Source organism: Alternaria alternata (genome assembly GCF_001642055.1).
Source record: "Alternaria alternata strain SRC1lrK2f unplaced genomic scaffold CC77scaffold_2, whole genome shotgun sequence".
In the NCBI taxonomy this organism is placed as follows: domain Eukaryota; kingdom Fungi; phylum Ascomycota; class Dothideomycetes; order Pleosporales; family Pleosporaceae; genus Alternaria; species Alternaria alternata.
In genome coordinates, this window is record NW_017306191.1 from 1,349,776 (window position 1) to 1,371,589 (window position 21,814).

General features: G+C 51.9%; 10 protein-coding genes across 10 annotated transcripts; 5 read left to right on the forward strand and 5 right to left on the reverse strand.

Annotated features, from left to right (window-relative positions):
* Window positions 1-511: 511 nt before the first annotated feature.
* CC77DRAFT_926183 (exoribonuclease family protein) lies at window positions 512-1,546 on the reverse strand (the record flags this gene model as incomplete). The annotated part of the gene is made up of 1 exon (XM_018533903.1): window positions 512-1,546. One exon carries the CDS (start codon window positions 1,544-1,546, stop codon window positions 512-514), a length of 1,035 nt encoding a protein of 344 aa, XP_018390877.1.
* Window positions 1,547-1,923: 377 nt separating this feature from the next.
* CC77DRAFT_1027991 (FAD/NAD(P)-binding domain-containing protein) lies at window positions 1,924-3,204 on the reverse strand (the record flags this gene model as incomplete). Its single annotated transcript, XM_018526409.1, has 1 exon — window positions 1,924-3,204. One exon carries the CDS (start codon window positions 3,202-3,204, stop codon window positions 1,924-1,926), a length of 1,281 nt encoding a protein of 426 aa, XP_018390878.1.
* A 936-nt stretch (window positions 3,205-4,140) lies between these two features.
* CC77DRAFT_926232 (NAC-domain-containing protein) lies at window positions 4,141-6,223 on the reverse strand (the record flags this gene model as incomplete). Its single annotated transcript, XM_018533907.1, has 4 exons — window positions 4,141-4,403; window positions 4,543-4,715; window positions 5,555-5,763; window positions 5,819-6,223. 4 exons carry the CDS (start codon window positions 6,221-6,223, stop codon window positions 4,141-4,143), a joined length of 1,050 nt encoding a protein of 349 aa, XP_018390879.1.
* Window positions 6,224-6,878: 655 nt separating this feature from the next.
* CC77DRAFT_1016422 (Ctr copper transporter-like protein) lies at window positions 6,879-8,061 on the reverse strand. The gene is made up of 2 exons (XM_018524211.1): window positions 7,106-8,061; window positions 6,879-7,051 (listed from the first exon to the last, which is right to left on the reverse strand). The coding sequence occupies exons 1-2, from the start codon at window positions 7,579-7,581 to the stop codon at window positions 6,943-6,945; spliced, it is 585 nt and encodes a 194-aa protein (XP_018390880.1). The 5' UTR covers window positions 7,582-8,061; the 3' UTR covers window positions 6,879-6,942.
* Window positions 8,062-8,605: 544 nt separating this feature from the next.
* CC77DRAFT_1027993 (ferric-chelate reductase) lies at window positions 8,606-10,717 on the forward strand (the record flags this gene model as incomplete). The annotated part of the gene is made up of 1 exon (XM_018526410.1): window positions 8,606-10,717. The coding sequence occupies one exon, from the start codon at window positions 8,606-8,608 to the stop codon at window positions 10,715-10,717; it is 2,112 nt and encodes a 703-aa protein (XP_018390881.1).
* Window positions 10,718-10,793: 76 nt separating this feature from the next.
* On the reverse strand, window positions 10,794-13,728 carry CC77DRAFT_1016425 (kinase-like protein). The gene is made up of 4 exons (XM_018524212.1): window positions 13,526-13,728; window positions 13,422-13,474; window positions 12,965-13,370; window positions 10,794-12,914 (listed from the first exon to the last, which is right to left on the reverse strand). The coding sequence occupies exons 1-4, from the start codon at window positions 13,563-13,565 to the stop codon at window positions 11,182-11,184; spliced, it is 2,232 nt and encodes a 743-aa protein (XP_018390882.1). The 5' UTR covers window positions 13,566-13,728; the 3' UTR covers window positions 10,794-11,181.
* On the forward strand, window positions 13,438-16,024 carry CC77DRAFT_323128 (ankyrin repeat and BTB/POZ domain-containing protein 1). The gene is made up of 2 exons (XM_018531256.1): window positions 13,438-14,132; window positions 14,202-16,024. The coding sequence occupies exons 1-2, from the start codon at window positions 13,908-13,910 to the stop codon at window positions 15,930-15,932; spliced, it is 1,956 nt and encodes a 651-aa protein (XP_018390883.1). The 5' UTR covers window positions 13,438-13,907; the 3' UTR covers window positions 15,933-16,024.
* Window positions 16,025-16,247: 223 nt separating this feature from the next.
* Window positions 16,248-16,859, forward strand: CC77DRAFT_1057243 (hypothetical protein; the record flags this gene model as incomplete). Its single annotated transcript, XM_018527992.1, has 1 exon — window positions 16,248-16,859. The coding sequence occupies one exon, from the start codon at window positions 16,248-16,250 to the stop codon at window positions 16,857-16,859; it is 612 nt and encodes a 203-aa protein (XP_018390884.1).
* Window positions 16,860-17,586: 727 nt separating this feature from the next.
* Window positions 17,587-18,505, forward strand: CC77DRAFT_1057244 (dienelactone hydrolase family protein; the record flags this gene model as incomplete). Its single annotated transcript, XM_018527993.1, has 4 exons — window positions 17,587-17,695; window positions 17,745-18,079; window positions 18,128-18,432; window positions 18,484-18,505. 4 exons carry the CDS (start codon window positions 17,587-17,589, stop codon window positions 18,503-18,505), a joined length of 771 nt encoding a protein of 256 aa, XP_018390885.1.
* Window positions 18,506-19,013: 508 nt separating this feature from the next.
* On the forward strand, window positions 19,014-21,198 carry CC77DRAFT_1057245 (acetyl-CoA synthetase-like protein; the record flags this gene model as incomplete). Its single annotated transcript, XM_018527994.1, has 4 exons — window positions 19,014-19,023; window positions 19,135-19,263; window positions 19,317-19,836; window positions 19,887-21,198. 4 exons carry the CDS (start codon window positions 19,014-19,016, stop codon window positions 21,196-21,198), a joined length of 1,971 nt encoding a protein of 656 aa, XP_018390886.1.
* Window positions 21,199-21,814: the final 616 nt, after the last annotated feature.

Consider the following 21,814-nt stretch of genomic DNA (forward strand, 5'->3'; position numbering starts at 1 on the left):
TTTTGTCTGATTAGCAGAGCCTTTTGTTTCTGGAAGGTCTAATAGATTCCCAGTATCTAGGAGAAGGAGCAACATAGGTGGAAAGACGACTTGGCGGATGCCCATGAATCGCAAACCATAGAGTGAATGAAGATTTGTTGCATATCAACTTGGGTTCTGTGCGTATCAACGCCTGAATGGTTGTACTGGCGATTCGCACGTACAATATATATTTGTACTTCATGCCTGTAAACTATCTGATCGACGAGAAACATGGACATCAATCTAATTGACGTCCTTATCGTCGTCTCTATCATAGCTGTGCATATTGAGATTGATCAAATGTACAACCGCTTGACGCAGATGAGACGTATGTCGGTCTGGACTGTAGGTCCAACTAAGCCCTATTTGTTGGGGCAACCTTGAGTCGGTCACGCAGATGAGCAGCGTTTCATGATGTTCTTTCGAACTCGCCTGATGGATTTTAGATTCGTCGCGATGTTAGGTGGGCGCCAAGTGCATGTCATGTGGCTCAAGCTTTCCCACTCAACACACTTTCGACAACACCCCATCGATCGATGCTTCTCTTGACCAGAGCTCCCATTGTCTCTCTCCCCACAACACCCCCACCGCTCTTCTCCACTCGCCTGATGACCAAGTCTTTTGTACCCTTGTTTCCGCCAGCGCAATCCACCATCACACTGACCGTTTCTCTGCATACGCCCTCCTCAAACGCATCCGGATCACTGAGTACAAAGTCTACTGCTTCGTCTTCCTCTTCTCTCCTGCCTTCGAACACTGCGAATGTGCTGGGTATTGGTAGACCACGTAGCTGAAGCTGATGCGCCTCATTTGGTTCGTCCGAGCATAGTATTCCCTCGTACTCTTCGTCGTAGTAAGCGTGTGGAAGAAGTGTATCGCGGAGTGCGGCAAGTATAGATATCCACGCAGCATCGAATGCGTTGCCATCAATGCTGATGAAGAAGACATCGAGGTAGAGGACCCAGTAGCCTTTCAGTTGTGTCTCGGCCTCCGTGTCTGGATCTTCGGGATTTGTTGATGGCTTATATAGTATGCGGAGGTCTGAGGCGCGAAGAAGGTGTGTTGAGTTGAGGAGAGAGCGTATGCGGGTTATAAGTGTTTGCGCATATGTGGACGGTGCATTGCCGGGGATGTGAGAGGGCGTGCTTCCTGTAGATAGTTCCACGTTTGGGACCAAGAGCCTCAGCTCTTCCACTTCCTCATCATCCCCGTCGTCTTCGTCGTCTGCATTCTGACCTGGGTACTTGTAGGTACCTGGTATGTCCTCTTCTTTCAAGATCTCCGCGCGCACTCCGCACACCACACTTGTGTTTCCGAGTCGCACGACCGCACTGCCGTTGCAGTGAGTTAAACTCCCGGTGTTGATACCTGGTGTGCGAAATTCGTTTGCGGTGCGGCCGTTGGCGCGAATTGGCTTCTTCTTCTCAGCGGAGAGATGCGCTTGGAGAAACGGGTGCGGGGAGACAGCGGCGAAGATTGGGCGAGGGAATGTGAGCGCTGGGGAGGATTGGGTTGTGGTGGCCATGGCGAGAGTACTGCACGATAGTTTGCACTTGAGTGTGGGTGGGATATTCGAGGCGCGAGTCGTTAGCACCTGTGTTGACGCTGGGAAATTTTGGAGCTCTGAGCTATGACGCGCTAAGGTTAAGCTTAATGGGTGGGGCCTGGAGATCTTAAGCATAACCTGATTGTCACATTGATCAAACATCCATGTTGGGCCATCATAGCAATCAATCCCACTTGATAAAAATTTAAGACTATATAACCCACGCGCTATGCCCCGGGGTATTCCCATACGCTGTGAGTGAAACGCGACATGCAAACACAAACACTAGCTACATCCGATCTCTGTGATCAATCTGTCCAGTCTCCTCGCAGTTGTAGCTTCGTGAAGCTTCGAATCTATCCTGAACTGAGTCCAGCCTTACCGACCTGCTGTACAGGCGTCCATTTTCCCTCTTTCTTGAACTGATCGCCCCTCAACGTGCCCTCAGCAAGCTGGCTGATCATGTAATCCCTACCCTTGATCATCCATACCATCTGGCTGGGTACCCTAAATCCATTGAATGCGCCCACACCCTTCTGGGTCCCGATGGGGCAGATCTGCTGCTCCTTCAGGTTCGCTGTGTAGTGACGATCGCCCTTGTGAGGCTCCCCGGTCAAGTGGGCAAGAAGGTCGTTCTTGAGGTTGGTCATGGCAGCAGGCACAGCATCGGACATGTCCATGACTCCTCCACGGGTGTATGACCCTGCGTCGCCGACGACGTAGACACGCGGACCGGCGGATTCGTGTTCGACGCGGAGGGTCTTGTCGTTGCAGGCTACGCGATTGCGCGTGTCGAGCCACTCCTTGGGAAGGAAGCCAGTGTTCGGCCGAGAGCCAGTTGCATCAATGTAAATATCCGCTTCTACCGTTTCGCCGTTGCTAAGCTCCACCCTCGTCTTCGCGCCTTCTTCTTCGCCCGCTTTGGTCGACGCAACAACCCTGGTATTATAAGTGACATCGCATCCCAGTCGCTTCAGGAACTGCTCTGCAGTTTGTCCAATAGCTGGGCGGAGGAGAGGCAAAAGCTTCTTGTCACCGCAGACAAGAGTGACCTTTGCTTTCGGGTTCTTGGGCGCAGACGCCATGAAACCAGGTCGACCGTTCAAAATCTCAGCAACCTCTCCAGCAGTTTCGACACCCACAGGGCCACCACCGCCAATTACTACTGTCTTCGCGCTCTTCAGGCCCTCCTGAAAGGCCGTGTGTACTTTCTCGAGGGCCTCGCGATCGGTAGCTTGTGTAAACAGAGGGCTTGGTGTAGTGAATCCAGTTGCTATTACAAGCGCGGCGTACTCGATGTTTTGTTGCTCGCCTGACGCGGTTTCAACACCAACCGTCTGGCTGGTGGGGTCGACGTGTGTAGCGGTCCCCTGGACGAACTTGAATTTTGGGAATGCGTAGGTGAAAGCGGGTTCGATTGGATAGAATGTCTTCTCTGAAGGCATCATCTGCTTAGAAACGCTCTCTCTAGGTGCTGCGATGCGCCACCAAAAATCTTTAGAGGGGTTGACGAGTGTAACATTGTAGGTCACTCCGTCCTTCTTCGGTAGTTGCGGGAGGATATGCTTCAGGGCGTAATGCGCGGCGCTGATTCCTGCGAAGGAACCCCCGAGGATAAGGATAGTTTCGGTGCTCATATTGAATGACGATTAAAGATGCGCTTGAAATGAGTATACTGAGTGAAGAAAAGATTATGAGCGAAACAAACACGTCGCAAAAAGAAAACGTTTGGGAGACGCGTCGATGATAAACTTTAGGCGCGCTTCAAGCCTGAGGGACGCCGTAGGTGGGGAGCCGCCGAATCGTCAAGTCGAGGCTGAATCGAGTGACTGAGACGTTTCATTATAGTAAGCGTGTTGTTAGCCCTTCATAAATAGTTCTCAAAGTTTCCTTATCAGTATTTTAGCCGACATTGGACGTTGCTTATGCTTGGGCTTATGAATCGCAACCATGGCCACGCTGCTTATTCCAATTGTGAGATGTTGGAGGCTTGGGAAAAGGAAGCTAGGGATCGCGTACTAGCTGTTTTACGCCTAACCACGGAACCCATTGTTGCCGAACCCTTGCTGACAATGATACGGATGTATAAACTATGGCAGCAGACAGATTTGTGCTTACGAAGTCGTAACAATTGCGGGGGTATTCCGTCCTTCTGGCGCCTATACCCCAAATCACGAGCTCTGAGGCTTGACACATTAGTTACAGCTGACTCGTGGGATCTTCAACGACTCTTTGTCGCACTACCATCTCGAAAAGCTTCATTCGCGACATTCGATTCATGTGCGCAGTCGTAGGCCTTGGAAACTCGCAGAGTCAAATGCGCGTAGACTCCCATCTTGTGTTTGGTGCGCAGTCATGACATGGGGAGCGTGCTAGAAGATTTTCATTCATATCTGTTCCGAGACATAACGCCAGTCCGGTATCTGAATGCAAGACCCACCGCGACTGCTGACCGTCACGGTCGTTGCATCCATGAAGTCCTCCATATCAATATACATGCGGTAGGCTGTCATTGCACATGACTCCTCCCTGGCTCTTTCCAGTCGTTGTCAAGCTACTTTTTGTGTAACTTCTTACTCGACCTCAGCCTTGGACTCGAAGTTCTCACCAGCGACAAGTTCGGGGATGTCATCATCGTCCTCGTCGTCGTCGTCCTTCTTCTCGCCGTCCTCACCCTTCTCCTTCTGCATGCTCTGGTAGGACTCGGCAAGTTTGCGTAGCGATGCGAGCGAATCTGGGCCGAGCTGGTTGAGGATGCCGGGGACGAGCTCTGTTAGCTCCTTGTCCTCACCGTGTCCGTAGATGGCGAAGGTGTTGGCAGGTACTGAGGCGTGGACTAAACAAATGTGCGCGTCAGTATATGGTGTATTACGAATGTGGGTGATGGAAGAGCGGGTTTAGATAATAGCATGTCTGCTGTATGTCCAAACTCCCCTCTCAACCTTCTCACGGTGCGGAGCTCTAGGATGACGTACCCTTAGGTGCCGAGAAGTGGATGACGTTTCCGTCGCTCTTGAACATGTTGACCTCCTCAATGGCCTGGATGGGCTGGACGTTGAGCTTCTTCAACGCGGTCTGGAGCTTCTTGTCGTCGGTACCAGCGGCCCTGTGGACCTTCTTGACCTTCCTGCGGGGAGTACCCTTGCCGCTATATATCGAGTTAGCCTCGAATCCCTCATATCCATCTGAGTCCTGCTATGCCATTCGCTAGTGATTGGTGGTCGTGGTGGTGGTTTCGGGGTGTCAAGATATTTTGTGGTGCGGGGCTGTCAAAAATAGAGGACAAGAAGCTTGCTTACCCTATACACGCACAGGTTAGCAATGGATACCTCGAGTGATATGACTGCCTGCCGCCCAAGGCAATTCCAGCTCAGAATAGGCGTACATACCAATGCGCACTGACGCTTGCATGCGCGCCAACTTTGCTTGATCCATATTTGCGGTGTTGAGGAAGAAGGATGACTAGGTGGGGAGAGCTGTGCAAGTCGAGGGTCAGCGGTCGGGTTCGGTTTCTTCGCAGATTTGAGCGAGGGCTTGAGCTCAGGGTGAATACGGGATCGGTACGCACCTAAATTCGGGATCGTGGCCGAGACTTGGAGTGTGGTGTTGCTGGTGAAGTTGTTGCGGGCATCGGCGAAACTCTACGGAAGCGCCGATTGTGTGCATGCCTCGCTTGTTGGAAGCTCCAGATCCCCGCAACGTCAGAGTGTCATTCCACACACATGAACGCCAACACGCCGCCATCAAGCTCGCATCTCAAGACTGACCGTCAGCTCACGACGGGCGCCAATTCTCACTCGCAGCGCATTTACGCAAAATGACATGCTTGTCTGTTTCTCGAGACACGTAAATGCATGCTTCACTTAATGGTAGAATGACGCAAGGCACAGAAGGGAATAATCAATATTGGTATACAGCTTTCTACCTCAACACGCCACTATCTAGAGCAGTGCCATTCCAGCCAGACCAACAGCACCCAAAGCCCACGAGGCAACCTTCGCTTGTGTTGCTGCGCCGGTGGTCGGTGTGGCTGATGCTGCACCTCCACTGGTCGCCGAGCTCGGGCTTGCGTCTGTTGATGATGTTCCGTTGGGGTTTCCAGAAATGTTCTCCTGGGTAACACTCATGCCTGTTTGGTTCTTGCAGTCTTCACTGAAGTTGATCTGGGCATTGTTGACCAAGGTTACGTCCGCGCACTATGGACATTAGCGATTCTGTTGTAACGGGGAAGTCCATGAGTAGTAAGCTTACCTGGTATAGACCACCCGCCTCGTGGTTGTTGGTAACGACTTGTATTGAGGCCTTGGTGCCGTCCGAAACGTTCAATCCTGCCGGTACGGCGACCGAGCCTAAGCAAAAGTCTCCAAGCCCTGAGACCTGGAGCTGCTGTTGTGCGACAATGCTAAACCCATCCCCCGGGTTATCGCCAATGGCCATGTACACAGCAACATTCGTTTGTGGATGCTCCATGTGCAGTTGTATTGGGCCACCGCCAATGGGGAAGTCGGTGCGTTGTTGTTGAACATCGTTGAAACCTCCGCACGGGAAGTTGCCCTCAGTGTCGTCGGTGAACCCACGCGCCGCAGGAAACTTGAGTTGAAAATGAGCGAGGGAAAGAGGTAGGAACGCGAGTGTGAGGATGCTATTGGAAAGCATGTTTACGGTTCGGAGGTAGATGTAGGTATTGATGTCAAGGTAGAGAGGAAGACGCGGTTGACTTTGTATAGAGAAGCGCGAGAAAGTCAAGAATGCAACAATGAACAGCAAGCGAACGCTGGGAACTCCTGCCGTATTTATTGCAGCTTAGGTTGGAACGCATCTTACCATGCCGTGTATTCCGTCCAGTGAACCGCGTGCCTCGCGCGTGAGCACTGATGGCGACATGCATTTAACCTGCGTTTCAAATAGGCCGACGATCTAAGCAAAGAACAGTAAGTGAGTGATATTCTGCATCGGCGGCGGCACTCGCTAATGTGCAAGTTATCAGGGTACGGTATGTTGTGGCGCGCTGGTTGAGCAAGTTTATTACCAAAGCAGTGGTTCTATGGCGGAAGCGACTAGCGTCGAACATGGATCTATTCCACCCATGAGAATTCCGGTGACACTCTGAGGCCTGGACTATGGTTCTACACCGGCTTTGAAGATCAAAATCATGGGAATAACACGTTCATGAATCGCATGTTCGGATCTTGTGTGGAACAAGCTTTGTGGACCTGGCGATAACGTTAGCACTTCGTGGGTCAAAATGTTTGGCCGAGCACGGAGCGATAAGAAAGGTTCCGTGAAGCATGAATTAATTGAGGCGCTGATGTGAACAAGCAACTTTGTCATGACAAGTTTTCTTATGAATACATAGGTGTGGTTAAGAATCTAACTTAATGGGCCGCAACTTGGTTGAATCTGCCAAATGCCAGTTCGCCGACAAAAGCACCTGCCAAAACAGACAAAAAGTATCCCACATTATATGTCATAACTGCCAACATGCTGTTGAGGAGTCAGCTTCGACCAAGGCAATGTACAAGCATGCATATTACTTACAGGAGGTATCCGACACCAGCCGCAACCGTCATTATGAGTGCCCTAGGCAGATCGACACTGAACCTCCATGGCTGAATATGAGATACAGGCGCCGAGACAACCCGCACATCTTCCTGGACACCATTTGTTGTAAGAATACCAGTCATCGAGTTGGCGTCATCCGTAGCTTTCTCGATAACCGCTCTTTCGCCAGCAACGACAACATATCGTCGCTTCAAGGCGCTCTTAACTGCTCTGACCTCAAGCAAGGTTTTCGCTGTAAAGACTGCACGGAGGAGGATGGAGAGGAAGATAAGGAAGATGCATGTCCCAGCGTATTGACCAGCAGTCGTAGGGGTCCATGCTTCGGAGTATAGCGGAGTGTTCGTCGCCGTGAAGAAAGCCATTGCCATGCTGCCATGTGACGAAGTACCCATATCCATGCCGCCCATATCCATCGAACTAGTAGCCGTTTCGTGACCCTCGTGAGCGACCATGGTGCCAAGCTGGGTGTGTGTGCGCGTAATCGATGAGAATGTTTCTGACGATGAGGTTCAGAAAAGCGTACGTCTGGGTTGTGTGGGGTGATTAGATATCGAAGACTAGGTACTGAGTTCCAGACTGCTAACTCGGTACTGGGGAGATGATCGCTTAAGAGTCCTTGGTACGTTATGGGGGTTGCACGTTCGCTGGTTCCGATTGCGCAAGTAAAGACGCTTCAGCATGAACGCATAACCTGGGGGCGTTGATTTCGTGTTGCAGTGTATACGAGTTAAGTGAGTGAGTAGGATCTTGCGACACTCAAGAAAATGTCAAGTCTGGGCTGATGCGTGAAGCGTCAGGGCATGTGAGCACATTTCTCGGCACTGCCTTCCCGCCTACAAGTAAGAGAGAGCAATCTCGAAGCCACGGACGGCCTGCAGCGATGCACCTGCAGCTTCGGTGGGCCATGGCGCGCTGCCGGTGACTACGAACGAACGGGCGACGTTCAAAGAGCCGTGAGTTCCAAGAGCGACTTTGAGCATAATTAGCCGTCTTTGGTTAGCACGCGAAGCTTGACCTACGCCACGGCCAGGATGGTGCCCACTGGCCCTCAATCCAGGCCCCGCAGTGCATCGAGCCTGCATGTGGGAGGCGATTGATTACACTCGGCACTACGGAAACATTGGATTATTGTTAGAAGCGTATCTGAAGGTGCTCCATGTGTGACACTTCCTCTACATCACTATCGGTCCTCGTTGTTCCTATGACACTGCTACACTCTATCCATCTCCCAAAGTACCAGAGTGTATCTTCGCACCCATAACTCATCAGTCGACGAAACCATCACCCTAGTTACGTCTTAGACTTGTTTCCGACCGAGCCAGCATGCGATAAACACCAAGGCTAGGCTTTCGCCCGTCCGTCATTCGCAAACGCCCAACTTCGCATCTATTCCAGGCCTGAAATCATCAGCCAAACGACGGTTGCGTAATCGCAGCGGCGCCCATCATGAGCCACAACCACATGTCGATGGGCTCTATGGGCATGTTGCCCGAGCTCACAGAATGGCCAGATTTCTACTACGCAGTAATAGGGGCAGCAGTAGGCGTCGCAACAATTTTCAACGTCTACAACTACGTGCTATACCGCCAAAGAATGCTTACGATAAGAGGCGGTTCGCAGACACCCGCAAAGCCGAGGTCATGGTTCGCTCTTGGAAACGCGACACTCTTCGCATTAACGCGCGAAGCGTCTAACTTCTCTCTCCACATACCACTAAAGGGTCGCGTACTCAGATTACCAACAGTCGGTCGATCGTCCTTGGTTGCAGCAAACGTAGTAGTCCTAGTCGTCCTATGTTTGTACGGCTTCGATGTGACGGACCAGTTCAGTATGGAAAATATTGGCTTCCGTTGCGGTGTGGTTACGATCGCCCAACTACCTATCATCGTCCTACTAGCGGGCAAGAATAATGTAATAGGGTGTCTTAGTGGTGTCAGCTATGAACGTCTCAATTGGCTTCACCGGTGGTGCGCTCGATGTATGCTTCTCACAGCTACTATGCACATGGGGTACTTCTTCAGTGCCTGGGCACCGTACGACTACATTGGCTACCAACTCAAGAACAACAAGATTGTGTGGAAAGGCCTTGCCGCCTGGTGCACGCTGGCGTGGATCGTCTTCAGCTCTATGACACCCATTCGTGGCTGGAACTACGAAATATTCGTTATCCAACACATCGTCTCCTTTGCGGTATTCCTTGCGTTCGTTTACATTCATACCCCTATCGAAATGAACGGCTATGTTTGGGCACCCGTTGCCTTTTTCCTGTTTGACCGTGTCTTCCGCGCGCTCCGACTACTATACATCAACACATCCTTCTTCCATCCATCGTTGAAGAAGCGGGGCCAGATCGATGGCTTCTGGGTATGCAAAGCTGAGTTCACACCTCTTCCACACAACACCACACGTATCGTTGTCACCAATCCTCCTATCAGCTGGACTCCTGGCCAGCATGTATACCTATCTTGCCATTCCCTAGTACCACTCCAAAGTCACCCGTTCACCGTGGCATCGATCCCAGAAGATGGAAAGATGGAGTTCTACGTCAAGGCTGAAAAAGGCGGGACAAAACGTTTCTTTCGGCATGCTGAGAGATCTGGCAGTCTGGTTGGAGTGACTGCAAAAGCCAGAAACGTGGCCATAGAAGGCCCCTATGGCACTTTGAGACCACTTCGTCAATTTGACAGCGTCGTTCTCCTAGCGGGCAGCACCGGTGGAACCTTCACCCTTCCGCTCCTACGCGATTTACTCCAAGGCTGGAAGGAGAACGCTCGTGATAGCCCAGGCAGCACTTCATTCTTGAAAGCGCCAACTGGCGCCGTCACACGACACCTTCGCTTCGTATGGGTTGTCAAGAGTAGAGGTCAACTCAGTTGGTTCTCTGAGCAACTTTCCTCCATATATACCGAGTTCGAAGCGCTGCAAGAAACACTTCGCGATATCAAGCTCGAGATGACGGTGTACATCACCTGCGACGAATCCTTTACCGAAGAGCACAATTCTTTACTCTCGGGTGTGACAGCACCCAACACGAACGCAGCACAGCAGCAGAAGGAACCTAAGCACGGCGCAGTGCAGTATAGATCGCCTCAACAGATGACAACAGGAAGCAGCACGACAAAGTCAGAGAAGGAAGGTTATCAAGAAGTCGCATCTCTCAATTCTGAAAGCCTCGATGTCCAGCAAACGTCCTGTGGTCCGAACGGCACATGCTGTTGCCGCGCTGCCATCGACGAATCGGAGTCTTCTCCAGCCGGTAAAACCGTATGTGTCTGCTCGAAACCCAAAGCCAATGCATCATCTCGTCCCACTTCCTTCGTACCTTCTACTCCATCTTCTCTTGAACCAAGTAAGAAAGTTGTCGTACATCCTGCGATAGCGGTATACTCGGGTCGACCAAGAACACGCGATATTATATGCAGGTCATTGGAACAGGCGCTGGGAGAGAGTGCAGTGGTGGTGTGTGGGCCGCAGGGCTTAGTGGCGGATGTGAAGCAAGATGTCGTTTGCTTGAGCGATGAGAGGGCAGTGCATAAAGGAACGGGCGCGCAAGGCATATACCTGCATACCGAGAGCTTTGGGTGGTGATACCCACGACGACCAATAAGTGTTCGTTGAATCTGTCACATCGTGAATGTTCTCATCCGTTAATGAAGTATGGTAGTGGTAACATTCGTTGCGAAGAAATAAATAAGACTACAGATGCAAACCGTTTCATGACGGTGCAACGCCTCAACGCCTATCCAATCCAATCCACAATATCGCCCAAAATATGCTAGTATGCTGGCGAGAAGATGTGATGATAAAAAATAAGACCAGATGCAGTGATGACAAAGGGAAGAGATGGTAGATAGGACGCGACCCAATGGCTCGCTTTCAATCCACAATCATCAACGCCGAAACACCACTCCGTTTGATGAACAAAGGAAATGGTATCTGCCCTCCAGTTTTCCAACGCCATGGGAAGTGTAAACCAATACACCCATTATCTACTCCTCGTCGTGTCGTTGTAAGTGTCGTAATCGTTCCGGAGCTGTTACAGATCGTCCGTCCTACCGGACCATGCGTTTGCTGCGGACAATGAAGGGAGATGGCATCTCCGGCTCGGTCTCTGGGTCCCATACTGCAGGCGGGCTGATACCGCCAGTCCTCTTGACAGGACTCCTTCGGCCACCATATCCGAAGCCTTTCTTCGCGCCACCCTCATCTTCACTCATAGTGTGCACAGGGATACCGCGGGCTTGTTGAAGCTCGACCAATGTGCGACCCTGAACACCACCGTTGTTGCGCATCGCTTGCACACGGAACGCCTCGTTGCCCTTCTTTGATGGGAGACCAGCAAATGGTATGGACTTTGTTGTGGCGCCGGTCTTGCGTGGCGACGTCGATGGGTTGTCGGTGGACCTGGCCTTCTGTCGAGAAGGAGATGCAGCAACAATGGGTACGGCAGAAACGGGGCGAGGCTTCGTAGTTCTGGGACCCAGCAGGTTTGGTGTGCTTCCGAGTCGGGCGTTCGCCTTCAGTAGTGGTGCTTGAGCGTTCGCGAGCACCTTGAAAGGGTCTTCACTCATAGGACGACCGCCAGAGGCGCTTCGTGCGCGGGTTGGCGATGGCAGCACGGGAAGGTCGTCGTCATCGTCGAAGTCGGCATTCCACTCAGCCTCAGTGGGCGAAGGAGGAACATCGGCTTCCCACTTCTTGGCACCTTCCTTGGCCGCAGCGAAGATGTTTTGCTTAGGTTGCTGGTTGCGACGGGGGGAAAGGGAAAGTCCCTTGAGCGAGGCAGGCGCCGGCGATGGCTCGGCCATCTGAACATCCATGGGAGAATCCGGTACTTGTGTGGTGGAAGGCTGGGAGAACATTGTGCGGGCGCGAACGAGGGGGCCTCGAGACGGTCGCTTTGCCTTTGGTTTGGGCGCAATAGTGACGTCCTCGGTGTGATCATCTAGGGAGAGTGACGAAAGGTCTGTTCCACTTGCGAAGTCGGAATCTGTGTTGAGCGTGTTCTGGGAAGTGTTTGTAACGGCACCTTCAGCCTCTGCTGAGAACAAAGCCGAAGGTTCGGTTGCCGCCATGGTGGGTGTGTTTGAACGAGGAGCCAGCTTTGGTGATGTGCTCAGACGGTTGGGGTACATCTTCAAAGCGCGCTCTACCCGCCTGTTGACCTCGCCCTCAAACGTCGCCTGGAGGTGCGCCAGCTCTTTTTGTACCCGCTGCTCTGTTTGGAGCTTCACTTGCCTCTCGATCTCCAATTGTGCCTTGACTTCCCACTCTCGTCGTAACTGGTCGTCCAATTCTTTACGGATACGTGAAATGGCCTCGCTTGCTTCCTTCTCTCGCTTCGCTGTGAGCATACGTTGCTCTCGGAGATCTTGTCCCAGCTTGACGACTTCCTGCTCTTTGCGCATGAGCTTGACAATGGGCAAGTTGAGAAGGGCGGCAGTGTCTGGCCTGTGATCGGGTGTTGTGTTGAGGCAGCTGGCGATGACTTTTCGGAGCTCTGCTGAATAGCAAGCAGGTATGTCAGGGTATCGACCCAGCTTGATCTTGGAGATGAGTTCGAAGTGAGTCTTCGCGTTGAAGGGAGGTGACTTGGTGCACATCTCGTATATGATGCAACCGAGTGCCCAAATGTCGGAATGGGGTCCATATTGCTCCGCCTTGCAAATCTCGGGCGACATGTAGAAAGGAGTACCAACGTAGGTAGAGGCGAAATCGTGCGATTGGAGGATCTTGGACAGACCGAAGTCGCCCAGCTTGACACTGTTGTCGTCTCCGAGAAAGACTGCGGGTTGTTAGTACAATCAAGCGACAACAGAAGGACCAGATACTGACTGTTTTCAGGCTTGAGATCTCTGTGGAGAATCATAGGCTTGCGTGGGTCACGGACTGGCTTCGCGTTGCCAACCAGGCCCATGACGTTGCGGCCTGCCGCAGGGGGGTCTTCGCCATAATGGCAGCGGTACAAGGCGCTGACGATTTGGCTGAAAATGCTCCAGACAAACTCCTCCTCACAAACTTGGTTCTTGTTCTTTAGGTCTCGAATGACGCGTCCGAGGTCGCCGTTTCCGCAGTATTCCATGTAGAGGTGGAGGTCTTGCGATGCCTTGATGTGGTCGCGTTCGAAGTAGGCGACAATGTTGGGGTGTCGGAGCTCCTTCAGGATAGACAGCTCAGCCTGCAGCTGCTCGCGTTCCTTCTGCGACATCTTAAGATAGCTGATTTCCTTGCGGCAGAGGATCTAGGCGGCGGTTAGCAAGTCGCGTGCGCAGGCTCTGTCGTGGTTGCATACATAGCCATCTGACTTTCGCTTGACCTTGCGAATGATACCAAAGGACCCATGGCCTATACAATGTCAGTACGCGTCTCCCGTCATACTCCCAGGTCCGGCCGTACCAATCTTCTCGAGCACATCGTACTTTTCTTCCTCGGGCATGGTGAAGGTATTGCTATTGCTCAAAAGACATGCAATTATGGAATGTAGGTAAGGGTAGCAAGCTGCTGGGTTAGTAGAGGTCGAAGGTAGTGACGGGTGTAGATTATGTACAATGAATGGGTGGGATGGAAGCCAGGTTTCCTTGGTGTTTGGGCCTGTTTACGCTAACGCCCGTCAACCCAGCAACGCCCACGTTTTGCAGTTGCCAGGTGGGACGCACCCTTGTCACCGGCCTTATCGATAGCACGCCGATCTACGCCGCCACTCGTCATCGCATAACAATCAGTAGTCACTCTCGCAATATGTCGGGGCCAGCGAGTGAATCCACTTTTTGCCACAGCCATGGACGTCAAGAAGAAGTACGAGATCGAGGCGGCCCTCGCGACAGAAGCCCAGGCCATCTCGTCGGGCCAGCTCAAGGAAGAGAACCCGCTAGACTTGAGCGATGATTTCAGGGTCTTTTGTGAGGCTTGTCGGAGGGGAGACTTAAAGGTTTGCCAGGAGATGATCTCGACGGGTGTGAACATCAACGCCAGGGATAAATTCGATTATACACCTCTTATCCTAGTAAGACACCCTTCTGCTTTGTCTGGACACTTTGTTACCTGAACAAGAGCAATGCGCTGACCGCTGAAGGCTAGTCTCTGCGGTCACTACGAAGTCATAAGGTTGCTCCTTGAAAACGGCGCACTCTGTGAAAGAGACACTTTTCAAGGGGAACGATGCCTGTACAACGCCCTCAACGACCGTATACGCAACTTGCTATTATCCTACGATTACGCGAAAGCTTCCAACCCCCTCCAACCGCTGGCGGCGCACATTACTTCACTCCTCACGAGGACTTCGCCTAAGACGACAGACATCACAATTACAGCCTATGGTCAAGAATTCCATCTTCATAAATTCCTCCTCGCGGCACGATCGCCGTACTTTGCGAAGAAGCTGGAAGCAGCACCGAACACGGCCTCGTGGAAGCTACCAAACACCATACCCGCAGAGTCGCTAGGCGTGGCATTGCAGTATCTCTACTTCCAAGAAGTCTCAATACGCAGAGCGTTACATGGATTGAGTGATGAGCAGGAGCTAGTGGTGCTAAGCGGCATAGATAAGATTGGCAAGCAGCTAGAGATAGAACGTTTGTTCGAAGATATTACAGAAGTCTCGGATCGAAGATTGTTGCGTCAGCGACGCGCGGAGGAATTGGAACGGGGCCGAGATCAACTAGAAGGCTGGTTCAAGAACAACGTCCTCCGGCACAAGCGGGTCGTAGACACTGCAAAGGTGGACAACATACAATGGGACCGGGAGAACTCCATCTTCGCCGACATACTACTGCGTGCCGACGATGATGACGAGGATCAAGATTCCGAGGGCACCGATCGGTCACCAGGGCCATCAGAGTCATCCACGCCACCTGTGCGAAACACTCCAGGTCCTCTGTTAGGAATACCAGTCGGACCTGGTCGCGCACGTTCGAGGTCGCCTTCGCGTCAACAAGCGCCTCGTAAATCAACTATCTTCCCCGCGCACCGAGCTATGCTATTGCGTTCTGAGTACTTCCTGACCATGTTCAGCTCGCAGTTCAAGGAAGCACAAGACACACCGCATCTACAGATTGTGACTATCGACTGCTCGCCAGCAGTTTTGGAGACTATCCTTACATTCATGTATACCGAACGTGCTGACTTTGGTTTGGATATTGCAATCGATGTGCTCTTTGCGGCAGATCAGCTCTTCATCGAGAAGCTGAAGCAACGCGCCGCTATTATCATTTCCGCACTGGGTAACGGCGCAACCTCAGCAGTCGAGTCAGATAACCCACGGGGTGCTACAGATGCAGATGAAGCAGTGGACATCTATGAAGTCATCCGAGCCGGGTGGGACACAAGAGTACAGCGGCTTGAAGAATTTGCTGCGCGATACATCGCCTACCGGCTGGAACACTACATAGACCAACCTGAGTTTGCAGAGCTAGTCCAGGAATCTGCAAATCGCGTCAAGGCACGTCAAGAGACCGATACTGTCGAACTCGTCGACGACATCCGATACTACCTGTCGGAACGATTCAGGCTTCGCTTTGAGGACAGCGGGCTGGATGAGATGATGGATGAGAACGCAGCTATGCAAGCCAGTGCCGATGGAGATCTTGTTGATGCTATGGGCGATTTCGCGCTAGAGGACGGTATACCTAATAAGGTGCAGCAAGATGAGAACATGGCGTCGGTCGAGCAGCAAATTGCTGCTGGTGTCATTAGAAATCTGGATGGCGAGGAAGTCGGTGATGAATTTGCTCAAGATGCGATGAACTATCAAATCCTGCTAGGGAAGATAGATACGTTGCTTGAGAAGCTAAACTTGGATGCTTAGACAGAGAATCCAACCAAGCTTCATGCTAGATGCAAATTCACTTGCATGGACCGTAGCCCTTCAAGGCACACGGTCTTGCTGTCGTGCCGCAAAATGCAGAAGCGCAACACCCCTGCCTAACCGCACTTATTGACACAGTTGTATCTCCAGCACGTGTCCAGACCCCAGGCAGATGTTTAGCGAATGTTGAAAATCATCTGCTCTCTAGAAATACGCCCCATTTCTATGATACCTTCTTCATCCACCTTTCCCCCCACATTGCGAGAATACTTCTTGTTAGATCCCTCGGCCGTCTTCACATCGACTCGCATCATTATGACATCTGAATTGGTGCACGACTGTATTCGTAATGACCTCTTATGCCGACTACGGTGGAATTTGTTGGCCGACTTGCACAATATCGAAATTGTGGTAGGGCCTAAGAACGAAGAGAAGACAGTCCCGCTATTTGACCACCCCTCTGCGAATGATGACATCAGTGAGCCTGGTCTGAGCCGCATTGAGGTGAACAGCCGCGAATGTCTCGAAAAGTTCTACCTCTCGTACGATTCTGACCCAGAGCCGGACGGTTATCGACCCCCACCCTCTCTCATCGTTTCAAACGAAGACGGAAGGTCCATTACGTTGAGGCAGTTTGTTACCGAAGTGCATGCCTACCTGAACGAGCATTTGGACGAAGTCAAAAGCGCTCAGAGAGTAATGGCCGGGACGCCTTGGTCAGAGACGATGCTGTTCTACCGGCGTGCCTGGCCAAGGAGAACCGATGGTGGTAACATCATTGTGAACGTCGAATTAATGCCTCACGCTCGGGATGCCGATTTCATAGAGAAGCTTTGGGCTGCTCAACTGATACAGGCCCATGCGTACGAACAACGGCGACGGGCCTGGGCGCCGCGAAATGCGAGCAGTGCACTTACTTTCTTCTGATCACTTCCACGGTCCATGGCACAGGCCGACCAGTTGAGAAATCGGTCTCGATACCTTTGGGGACGAGGAATACGCGTCAACAACAATGAGTGGATGCTACAATTCTTCTCTTTGGATGGGTGCCATGGTCCCTGCCTGCCATGAAGCGTACATCATCTTCCAACTATACTCAAGGGAAATTGCAATCACTAGCCACTACATGAGGTTCCAAAGGCCCCCCTAATTTGTCTAGCATGTTATCTAGTGTACCATTACGCGAGCAGGAAAAGCATCCCAGATGAGCTGAAATGGGCCTGGAAGTCTGGAGCCATACTAGGGGGTACGCCGGCGGAGGGAGCATAAGGCGGGTATTTTGTCAAGCCTGGTTAGCAGAATGAAAATCAAGCTTTCTGTACCAAGAGCATTCGGTCTATCTATGGCGCTGGTAGCCAGACTGATTTGCAGTAGGCGATGCTGTCTTAGTTGAACCTACTTCATCATAGCTATTGGTGACATCATGGTGGGGTTCGGTGCGCAGCTCCCCGCCAAATGGTCGTTGACAGCTTGACAAATACCGTAGCAACTCATAATGCGCGTCATTGCCCGAGCGACCTCAACTCTTCAAACTCCAACGACTCGGCTCTTACCTCAACACTTGGGAAGAGCTTCAATCGCAAGGCCGCGACTATTCACAAGCTACCAAGCAATACCAACGCGCAAAGTACTTCCAAAACAACACATTGCCAATATGTCGACCGAATCTACACAGTCGCAGGCATGCTGCAACACACCTGCGGTGGTCAGTAAAGGCTACCAGCCAAAGGGTGATTATATTGAGGTAGACGGATTGAAGACCTGTACGTCCAACACCGAGACATCACGTCACGTCCCGACTAAATTCTACAGACCAGACCGGTCCCAAGGACGCAAAACAAGGAATTCTAGTCGTCTACGACATTTTCGGATTCTTTAATCAAACACTGCAAGGCGCTGATATCCTGGCTTACACCGACAGCCAGAAGTACCAAGTTTTCATGCCTGATTTCTTCGAGGGCAACCCAGCCGACATCTCCTGGATGCCGCCAGACACCAAGGAGAAGGAGCAAAAGATGGGTGAGTTCTTCAAGTCGCAAGCTGCGCCTCCGAAGACACTGCCGCGCATTCCGAAGATTGTCGACGAACTCAGCCAGAAGAACGGCATTGAGAAGTGGGCTATCATTGGCTTCTGCTGGGGCGGAAAGGTATGAACAAAGTGATTCAACCTTGATGCATGTGCTAACACCGCACAGATTGTCAATTTGTCGTCCATGGAAGGCACAAAGTTCAAGGTCGCCGCTGCGTGCCACCCCGCCATGGTTGCTGGCGACGACGCCCCCGGCATCAAGATTCCCTACATCATGCTTCCTTCCGGCGATGAGCCTAAAGACGATGTTAAGAAGTGGGAGGAGGGTATCAAGGTTCCTCACGTTGTAGAATGGTTCCCAGACCAGATTCACGGCTGGATGGCGGCACGCAGTGACCTTGAGCAGGAGAAGGTTAAGAAAGAGTATGAGCGTGGGTATAAGATGGTGTTGGACTTCTTCCACAAGCACATGTGAGTTTGATAGAGCTGTGGTAGTGTAGAGTTAGATGCTGAGTTCGCTAGGGGTTCCGAGGCGAAGCTCTAGTATAAAGGTAAGCAATGTCGACAAGGAATAATATATATGATTTTATGACATGAAAATGCTGTTCCAACACTGTAAACAAGCTGACTGCGAGCATTTCACTAGCGCGCTCTGGAAGGCCCCATGGGCGAGGATGACAGCCCAGAGATGGCGTGCAAGCAATTTTGAAGCCGCGCAACCATTATCAACTCGTTGGACTCATCGCCAATGTGGAAAAGGTCCGACGGAGTGGGATAGAGGGCGTCGCAGGATGATGAGAGTAGGGTGTGGGGCTCTTAGCCGTGGGGTTACTCCATGGGGCCGTGTGCATTGGCGTGCCCAGGTGGAACGGCGGTTTAAAGGCCGAGGGCACGTCGGCAATTGATCACGTTGTGGACGAACATGTCGCAGGTTATCTAGGAGCATTGGGCGTACTTCGGCTTACTTTTGTCGCGACTTATCTCTTCGGTGTATTTCTGTGTTTTGCTCTCGTACATTCTCCAGCCACGAGATATAGAAAGCACACCTCATCATGGCTCTCGGTGCGTGTTCCCATTTCGTGCAGTAACAGCCGCGGCGCGCTTGTCACGTCAACCCCCAACCATGTCTCTACCCAACTCACGTCGTGCATCTAAACTGACCCGGCTTTGAAGCACCCGTAGCAGGCGCAATTGCAGGCGTTACCGCAGCTGCCGCCTACATCGACGCCAAATACCACATCACCAAAGACCTCAAGAGCCAACGCGTCCTGAAGGCGGCCGCGCGCGACCTCGAGAGAAATGGTAAGCCCGAGCTCTGTAGACTGTCCGTCTGCTGTATTCTAACAAGACACCAGCACAAGGCAAGGGCCAGTCTCTGTGGTACCAATTCGAAGCCCAAGTCCGCCGCCTGCCCTCGACCGAAGAATGCATCTGGTCTCGCACCGGCTGCTACACATGGGCCGAAACCTATGCCAATGCCTGCCGATATGGCCAATACCTCCGCCAAAATGGCGTTGTCCCCGGTCAGCTCTTCGCCATGTACATGATGAACCGCCCCGAATTCTTATTCGCACACCTCGGTAGCTGGAGCATAGGAAGCGCGCCAGCGTGGATCAACTACAACCTCGCAGGCGATGCGCTGGTGCACTGCTTGAAAGTGAGTGGCGCCAAGGTGTTGCTTGTGGATGAGGATCAAGAGTGCAGAGATCGTATCGAAGCTGTGAGAGAGAGGCTGGAAAATGAACTGGGCATGACTGTCCTAGTCCTCGACACGGCTCTGAAGGGAGAGATATCCAGGCTGGAACCCGCGAGGCCCGAGGATGAGCTTCGGGTGGGCATGAAGGGAAAGTTCCCCCTCTTCCTGTTCTATACAAGGTCAGTGAGCATCATGGCAGCTGTTGCTGGAGCGGTGCTGATTATGACAGTGGCACGACTGGACACCCAAAAGCTTGTCCTTTCGAAACCCAGAGAGCGGTCGGTTTGACTCAACGTGTAGGTGCAATGGGGCTGAAGTCCGGGCCCAACGGCGACAGATGGTATGTCTGCATGCCTCTATACCACGGCACTGGAGGCACTACAGCACTCGTCTGCATGGTCACCGGTCTCACATGCTGTATCGGAACCAAGTTCTCAACATCCAGATTCTGGACCGACGTACGCGATTCGAGATCTACCGCCATCGTCTATGTAGGAGAGACCGCTCGTTACCTTCTCAACGCCCCTCCAAGCGATCTGGATCGGAAGCACAATGTCCGAGCCATGTTCGGAAATGGCCTTCGCCCTGACGTATGGCAGCGATTTGTCGACCGCTTCGGCATCGAGGTCGTTGGTGAATTCTTCAACAGCACAGAAGGCGTCATGGCGCTGTTCAACGGTTCTCGTGGACCCTTTACCGCCACGTCAGTCGGCCACCAGGGTATCATCGATCGCTGGCGCACCCACAATACCTACGTCCCCGTCGAGGTCGATATCGTGACAGGAGATCTCCTCCGTGATCCCAAGACCGGCTTCTGCAAACGAAAGGCCTATGAGGAGGGAAGTGAGATTCTCGTCCAGATGCCAAGCGAGCAAGCTTTTGTCGGCTACTGGAACAACCCCGATGCCACAGAGAAACGCTTCGAGCGCAATGTCTTCAAGAAAGGCGACCTCTATTACCGCACTGGCGACGCACTGCGCCGCGACGCTGATGGCCGTTGGTTCTTCATGGACCGCCTCGGTGACACCTTTCGCTGGAAATCTGAGAACGTCAGTACAGCAGAAGTCAGCGAAGCACTTGGCTCCTTCCCAGGGATTCAAGAGGCAAACGTTTATGGCGTCGAAGTGCCTGGCTTTGATGGTCGAGCAGGCTGTGCAGCTATTTACATCGACCCTGCTCATCTAGACTCCTTCAATTTCAACGCGCTACTTGCGCATGCGAAGAAGAAGCTGCCAAAGTACGCAGTACCTGTGTTCTTGAGGGTCCAGAAACAACAAACGACAATGCACAACAACAAGCAGAACAAGGTTCCATTGAGGAACGATGGCATCGATCTAAGGAAGCTTATGGAAAGGGCGGACAAGGAAGCCAAGGAGCAAGGGAAAGAAGAGGCTGAGTACGACACCATGTACTGGCACCCTGCTGCTCTTGGATCTGGCAAGGGCAAGACTGGTAGCGACGACGGCTATGTTGTTTTTACCATGGCGGACTGGGATTTGCTTAAGGGAAGCGTGGATGTAGAGGGCGGTGCCAAACTATAAGCTTTCCATTTTCATGCGTGCTTGGAGTTTTTAGCTAGCGTTCTTGTTTCGAATAGATTGTACATCTACATCCTGACCAAATCCTAACGATGCACTTGGATGACCATGAATGGCAGACTTGGGATGGATTTATAACTTCTCAAGAACAACCACACATCGCAGGACAACGTTTTGTATCACTAGAGGACTCTCGATGAATGCATTACACTAGTATCTCACATTAATCATCCTCGACTACATTCCTCCCTAGGCTGATGTATTACCTGTGTTCTTAATGATGAACGGACTTTCCACATACAGCACGGTTGAGCAACATTGCGTGAAACTGCCCATCTTCTTCAACAGATACAAGCAACATCATAGCACCAATCGATATGGGATTGGAGTATATCGCATCTGTAATCTAATATATAGGCTCTGCTGCACTGGTAGGGCGACTCAGACGAAATCTTCTACTAGTTGAGCTCCTGTTGAAGTTTCGTACTCTCATTGGTTTAGCTATTTGATCGAACCGTTTGAACGTAGGTAAACAATAGTAGTAGGTTGTAGTTGCAATATTTATCAGTTCTGATTATGCAATCCGTACGCGTTGAACTAGAATACGTAGTACAGTCAA